Source organism: Hipposideros armiger, unplaced genomic scaffold (assembly GCF_001890085.2).
Source record: "Hipposideros armiger isolate ML-2016 unplaced genomic scaffold, ASM189008v1 scaffold_612, whole genome shotgun sequence".
Taxonomy (NCBI): domain Eukaryota; kingdom Metazoa; phylum Chordata; class Mammalia; order Chiroptera; family Hipposideridae; genus Hipposideros; species Hipposideros armiger.
In genome coordinates this window covers 12,283-19,552 of record NW_017731962.1, presented here as the reverse complement: position 1 = coordinate 19,552, position 7,270 = coordinate 12,283, and the positions used below count along the sequence as shown (strand labels likewise).

General features: G+C 55.4%; 1 protein-coding gene across 2 annotated transcripts in view; it reads right to left on the bottom strand.

Annotated features, from left to right (window-relative positions):
• Positions 1–6,014, bottom strand: part of RRP1 (ribosomal RNA processing 1) — a 14,555-nt gene extending 8,541 nt beyond the window's left edge. Inside the window, exons 1-5 of one of the 2 annotated variants that reach the window (XM_019625052.1) lie at positions 5,782–6,014; positions 4,574–4,656; positions 2,583–2,640; positions 1,042–1,127; positions 775–836 (exon numbers count right to left, since the gene is read on the bottom strand). In XM_019625052.1, the coding sequence (XP_019480597.1) occupies positions 775–836; positions 1,042–1,127; positions 2,583–2,640; positions 4,574–4,656; positions 5,782–5,914 (422 nt within the window). In that variant the 5' untranslated portion in view covers positions 5,915–6,014. Of the gene's footprint in view, positions 1–774; positions 837–1,041; positions 1,128–2,582; positions 2,641–4,573; positions 4,657–5,197; positions 5,484–5,781 lie in introns of those variants that run through there. The other variant, XM_019625053.1, reaches the window with a different exon arrangement.
• Between the last annotated feature and the right edge of the window lie 1,256 nt (positions 6,015–7,270).

Below are 7,270 nucleotides of genomic sequence, written 5' to 3'. Positions count from 1 at the left end.
GTCCTCCACAACTAGACTGAAAACCAAAAATGACAGCAACTTGTCTGTTCCCCTTCCCCCAATTCCCCAGTGCTGTTCATCCCCCCAATTCCCCAATAAAAATCTTTAAAAAAAAAAATTAGCTATTGGAGTTAAAATGGCTTTTTAATGTTTCATAAGTTTTCTGAGTTCTTTATACTGAACTCGCATCACTCTCATAATTAGAAAAAAATTACAAACAAAATTTTAAATTAATTTTAAAAACTTTAAAATGTGGCCATTCAGACTGCCCCCAGAGGTCCGGAAACCTGTTGCCCATACCTGGGTGCAGAGCCTCTCCGCCGCTGCTGGGTCCCCGGGGTCTCCTGGAGGGGTTGGGGGAGGGGCTAGGAGCCCAGAGCTGCTGGGTGCCAGCAGAAATGTAGGCTGCTGGCCGTTTGGGGGGGATGGGTTACCCAACCACAAACACCAGCGTCACAAGTGAGAAGTCGGGATAAATAAAATATTTCTAGAACTGGGAGCAACTACCACTGATAATATAGCTAAACACACAAACACAGAACATGTCATAATGAGAGGACCCTCTTCTGACTCACAGAACGCACCATCGAGGTTGAAAGCAAACGTTTCTGTGAACACACGCAAACCGTAATTTAAAAACGCCTTCACTTTAGGCCCTGTCATCACCCTTTAGCATAAAGGCTGACATCACTTTATGACAAACAATGAAGGGAGAACACGTGATCCGCCCCCCCCACCCAGGGACCGGGATCCGGACGCGCTGTGAGCACCCACCTTTCTTCCCATCCCTGCGTCTTCAGGGCCTTCAAGGACTCGTGCAGGACCATCCGCATGAGCTGTGGCACAAAAGGGGCCCGTTAGTGGGGGCACAGCCCCGACTTCCTCAGACACTCCCTCTGCCCGTGGTCACGAGTGTCCCAAACGCACACAGGCTCCCAGAGGATGAAAGGTGGACAGGACACCAAGCCCTCGGGACCCTAGGGCAGCATGCCAGGGTGACCCACCGGGAACCCTGCCCGGGCGCGCAGGCCGCTCCCTCACCAAGTAGAACTTGTCCAGGCGCAGTCTGTCTATGCCCGTCCACTCGCGATTCATGGTCTGCCAGAAGGTCTGAAGGAACAGGTGCTCTGGGGAGGAAAAAAGGGCCAGGGGTCACGGGGGGGCGCAGAGGCCGCTGGGGACGCAAAGTAAAAGCGCGTCAGGATATCATGTCCAGCCAAACTCTGGGGTTCTCAGTTGTGAGGCGGTGCCACGAATCTGGCTTAGAAATGCGGCTACGAAGGACCTCAGGGCGGAAAGCAGAGCTCACCTCCAGCCCCGAACGCAGCCACGTCCTCTGAAGAACAGGCGCAAAGAGCAACGCCACCAGCAGGAGAGGCGGCTGCTCGGGCCGCTTCTTCGCCAGGCCCTCGGGGCCTCCGTGGCTGGGCTGAGGGCCCTGCCTGCCACCCAGGCCTGACCTCGCTCCTGGCCCCACGAGATGCACTCACGCCAGCAAACACAGACCCTCCCGACACTGACTATGCCAGATTCAGGGTGCTACAGCTGAGCTGTGTCCCCCCAACTCCTGTGTTAACGCCCTAGCCCTCCTCCCTGGAATAGACTTTTTTTGGACACAGGGTCTTGAATGAGGTGATTAAGATAAAATGAGGTCACTGGGGTGGGTCCTAGTCCCCTCTGACTGTGTCCTTGAGAAGAAACCAGGACACAGACACACAGAGGGCCCACGTGAGGACACGGGAGACCACTGCTGTCTACTGCGCAGGAGAGGCGGCGGGAGGAAGCAGCCCGGGGCAGCCCTCCCCTCCTGTCACAGGTTTCTCCGAGGGTGCGCAGGTGGCTCGCTGACTCACTGCAGCGCTGGCAGGGGAGGCTCTGCACTCGGCCTTCCGCTAAGCACAGGCCCTCTTCGGTGGGGCCACAGGGGGCGACATCGCCCCCACTGATTACTCCAGTGCAGTTAGAGGCCCGCCCAGGGGAGAAAGCAGTTCCCTGACTGCCCGCGCACCCCGACTGACTCCTCTGCCCACTTAAGTCTATCTGAACTGAAGCCACCCACACAGCGTAAGCACCACCAGCAGGGGTCCCAGTGTCCATGCCAGTGATGCTGCCAGCCTGGGCTGCCCTCAGGCAGCGGAGAGAGGTGAAAATGCTGGTGCCCAGGCCCCACCCTCAGAGCCTGATTTAACAGGACCAGGGTCTGGACGTCAAGATTTCTACAGATTCCCAGGCGACTCCAATGGGCAGGCAGCAGGGCTGACAACTACTGATCTTGGTCAGGACAAAAACCAGTTAGACAAACACGCGGAGGAACTTCACAGCTATCAGTCAAAATTCAGTCAAGCAGCTTAGTAACACTATATACTTTCCATTTCGTTTTAAATACAAGGTACTAGCCCTTTAGACTTTTGAGCTGAGCGTGTTTTGCTGACCAGTGTCCCACCCGAGCACCAGCAGACACCGGCTAGGACGGGGACCTCCCTGGCTCTGGGCCTCAGAGCCCAGGCCTTGGGTGTGTGGCAGCTGACTGACCCTCAGCGGTCTGGCCTCACCGAGGGGCTCGCCATGGAGAGGATACTCACGGGCCTCCGTGGTCTGGAAAGCGTGGATGAGCTGGGCAATGGTCCTTCCTAGTTCCTCCTGTGCAGGAGACAGCAAGACACTCCCTGAATCCCTGAAGCAACGTGGTCTTACAACAGCCAGCAGCAGAATGGCCCACACACTCAACTGTCCACTCATCACAAGCACTGGCTTCCACCGGCTTGTTCAGCGCAGTGTGCACGAGGTCTGCAAGTTACGCCGTGCTGGGAAAGGCCTCCCCTACAGCTGGGGCCAACAGAGCCTCCCAGCCAGGGAGGTGACTGCCCCCACGGCCAAGGCTGAGCCCCAAGCAAGAGGCTGGCCATCAAAGGAGAGGGTGGGGTGGGCAGGATGGGGCAGGACAGAGCAGGGGCCTCAGTGCGCAGCCACCTGACCGGCAGCAAGAGGGCCACCCAGGCCCCTCCCCTGTGAACTCCTCACTGCCTGCGTTCCGTGACTGTCCCGGGCCAAGCATTACCTAGGGCACTTGCTAAACTGACAAGCCCAGAGCCTCCCCCAGGGACTCCGGTTTAGTAGGCGTGGAAGACAGCACAGGAAGCTGCATTTCAAATACCTCCCCCACCACCCCGGAAACCCTCAGGAAGAGTAAACAATTCCCACTCTGAGAAACGCCCTGTGCCCTGCTGGTGGGGTGTAAACAGGGCAGCCGCTATGGTCAGCACCATGGACGGTGCTCAGGAAATTAAGAATAGAATTACAACCCAGCAATTCCTCTCCTGGGTATCTACCCAAAACTCTGAAAACATGTATCCATAAAGATATATGTACCCCTATGTTCACTGCAGCATTATTTACAGTGGCCAAGACATGAAAACAACCTAAGTGTCCTTTGCTAAATGATTGGATAAAAAAGACGTGGTACATATTTACAATGGAACACTACTCAGCCATAAGAAAAGAGGAAATACTGCCATTTGCGACAACATGGAAGGATCCTGAGATTATCATGCTAAGTGAAATAAGTTAGATGGAAAAAAGTCGAGAACCATATGACTTTACTCATGTGTGGGATATAAAACTGAAAGCAACCAACGAACAAGACAGACAAGCAAAAACTCACAGACACAGACAACAGTTTAATGATTACCGGGGGGCGGGGGGAGGGGACAGTGACAGAAGAAAGTAAAGGGGTCAAATAAATGATGATGGAAGGAGAACTAACTCTGGGTGAACACACAATGAAATAAATACATAGATAACGTATTATAGAATTGTGCACTTGAAACCCATATGATTTTACTAACCAATATCACCCCAATAAATTTAATAAAATTTTTTTTTTAAAAATGAAAAAATAAATAAAAAGGCTAGCGTTTTAGGGTAGTGAATCTACTCTGCAAGATACCGACAAGAAGGAGCCATGTCATTAGACATTTGTCCAAATCCACAGCACACACATCCTGATGTAAACTAAGGACTCTGGGTGACGATGACGTGTCAAGGTAGGTCCGTCAATTGTAACAAACGTACCACCCGGTGGGGATGTTGACGACAGAGGAGGCGGTGCCCATGTGGGGGCCGGGGTATATGGCAAATCTCTGTACTTCCCCTCAATTTTGCTGTGAATTAAAACTGCTCTAAGAAATAAAGTCTATTTTTTAAGAAGACAAAAAAAAAATGGTTTCAGGAGAAATCTGCGTCTCAGAAGACTTGGACCCTCCCCCTCGGTTTCCGTCCTGTCAGTGCTCAGTTTGCAATCTCTCACAAACGTAAGACGGATAACACAGGTGTCGCCCACGTGAGGACCTGCACTCCTGGCAGTCACCCGTGTGGCTACGGCGCTCAGCTCAGCGCGTGTAAGACCCCCCCTAACCCAAGGCCCGGGGCTCTGGGGGCGGGGGGGCATCGAAGCTGTAAAACTTTGCCCGTTGTCATTTTCAACTACATACATGACTGCCAGGCCCAAGCACACGCCCATCTGCCCTGCGGACACTGCTGCCCCCGCTTCTGCGGCTCCTTCCCAGACACTCACCTGGAGGAGTGGCTTGTCCTGCATCCACATACAATAGAACAGTCCTTTCCAGACCTTCAGCAGCTCGTCATGCGTGAAACCACCTGCACCAAAATACAGCAACACTCAGGCCAAGTGACCCCGACTGCTTCGTGCCAGGAACGAAGGCGGAGGAATGTGACTGCCTGAACTAACCCAAGTCCTTTACTGTGAAGGCACACGGCCCTCCCCGCTGAAGCCACCCTAACTCAGAACCCGCAGCACCTGTGGCTACACCCCAGGTAACGGCCATGTTGTTCACTCAATGAACACTGAGAATCTACAAGTGTCAGGCGCTGTACTCCAATTTTTGGTGATTCAAAATTGAGTGAGTTGCCACTTCCTGAGCTGGATGGTGGCTGCACAGGTGAATTTGGTGATAATTCATCCCATGCGACACTTGGCGTTTGTGCACTTTTCTGTGTGATGCTTCGTTTTTAAAAGAAAAACAACTTGTCAGGCTGGTAAGGGAGGAAGATAAATAAAATCGCTCGAAACACTGACTGAGCTCCTAACTATGTGTCTGGCACCGTATTCCTGGAGCAGCGAGTGGTTCCCAGACTTTAGCTCTGGTATGCGAAGAACCTGGAGGGCTTTTGAACTCACAGCTTGACGACTTTACATCCAGTTTCTGCTTCAGCAGGGCTGGGATGGGACCAAGAATGTGCATTTCTAACTAATGTCCAGGTGATGCTGAAGCTGCTGATGGGGGACCCACACTTTGGAACCACTGTTATAGAGGCCAGTTAACAAAAAGCATTTCCTCTGCCCTCGCGAAGCGTCTCCCACAATGAAACTCAAACGACAACCCAATCATTCCACGAGGAGAACGACACAGCGACAAATGCCGCGGCGGGGCGGTGGGAAACACCGGCAGCAGGCCAGCCCGGCCACGTGGAGGCTCCACGCTGTTTTGAGGCCACCCAGCCCGCCGCTGCCACTACCGCTCCCCGGCTGCCCCGCACCCCCTGGCGGGCCCGGCCTCCGAGGCGCCCCATGCCTGGCAGGGCCCCGAGGCTCCCCATGCCTGGCACGGCCTCCGAGGCGCCCCATGCCTGGCAGGGCCCCGAGGCGCCCCCTGCCGGTCCCGGTCCCCGAGGCGCCCCATGCCTGGCAGGGCCCCGAGGCTCCCCATGCCTGGCTCGGACCCCGAGGCATCCCAGCGCACACCGCGCCAGCCAAGCGCCCACCTGCGGCTGGCTGAGTCCTGGCGACGATGTATTTCCGGAGCTTCCTCACAGCCCGGTCCCGGGTCACCTGCTCGTTCCCCGCCAGGCGCTGCGCCAGCTGGATCTCAGGGGGGAGTTGCACACGTGAAACCATAGCGACCGCAGCTGAAAGCCCCCTACCCAAGGCCCCGCCGTTTCGCCTGGGCGCGCGGTGTGACGTCACGCGACCGCGCCAGCCTCTTCCAGACGCGCTGCCTGACGTAGTGCTCACGCGCCGGCCTCGCCAGGACCGCACGCCACCGCCGCGTAGTGGCCAGACCCCGCAATGACAGCGCTGGACAGTTGTCATTAAAGGGAGGTCGTTAAGCTTGTGCCCGCCTTTTAGGAGGGCTGTGGTTCAACCTGACTGACAAGAAAAGGCTCTTCTTTAGCAAAGAATGCCAGCAAGCACAGGCAGAAGGAATGGTAAAATTTCAGAAAACTCTGTGCAGCCCCCAGTGAATCTTTGATTCAGGCGAAGGTCATCAGAAAATGGCACAAGAGCTGGAGAAAGGTGGTCAGTGACAGGTTTTGCACATGTAGCCCAAATGGCCTGCCACCGCTGGCAGCCTACCTCCACTTTCCCCCACCCGTGCAACAGCATCACCTGTGGGCAGTCTAACCTGACCCTCATCCAGCCCGCACCCCGCTCTCAGGACACAGAGGAAGACTGTGCATGGTGCACTTTAGAAGACGATCACCACCCTGGAGCTGGGACAGGCCACAAGACAACGGTCCTGGTCACTTCACGAAAGTTAATGCCATGGACGAAGGAATGGATGAATGCATATGTAAAGGGGGGAGTGCAATATACAAATCTTGATTGGATCCTGGTTCAAAGAAAAAATTGTAAGTCATTTGGGGGCATTTGGAGAAGCTTGCATATATNCAGCGAAGGGCTCTGGTTTAGGAACAGCAGTCAGGTACGACCCCCCTCCACCCCCCACCTCCATCTCCAGTATAGCTGTTTCCTTACTTGATGAACAAGGGATGCCAACAGCCAACAAAGGCCCCCACAGAGAACTGCCTCCTGGGGTCCCTGCCAGGGAAAGGGGGGGCTCTGCACTCAGCCAGGTCACTGCACCCCTACTGAGCTCTGGCCACCAGCAGCTGGTGCTGGACGTCCTTGTAAGTGGCGCTGAGATGGGACTGTGAGCTCAGCTCACTGTGCTGCTCCCCAGCCAGCCCAGCCTGCGCCAGGCCACCACCCGCCACCAGCTGGACAGAAAGGAGGTCCTCAGAGCACTGGTTCCCCGTTGGGGCTGCTCACATGCAGCCGGGCTTTGGGAACTGGGGTGCAGATCAAGCCTTTGGGGGTCCTCCCAGGCCGGGCTCACCCACATGACTGCACCCAGCAGTGTTGGCTGGGGTGCCCATGGAACACAAAACGTGGGCTAAACCGAGACAGCACACTGTCACCTGTGGAGCCCTCAGCCATGGCTGCAGCACTGCCTGGAAGCCACCAGGGACC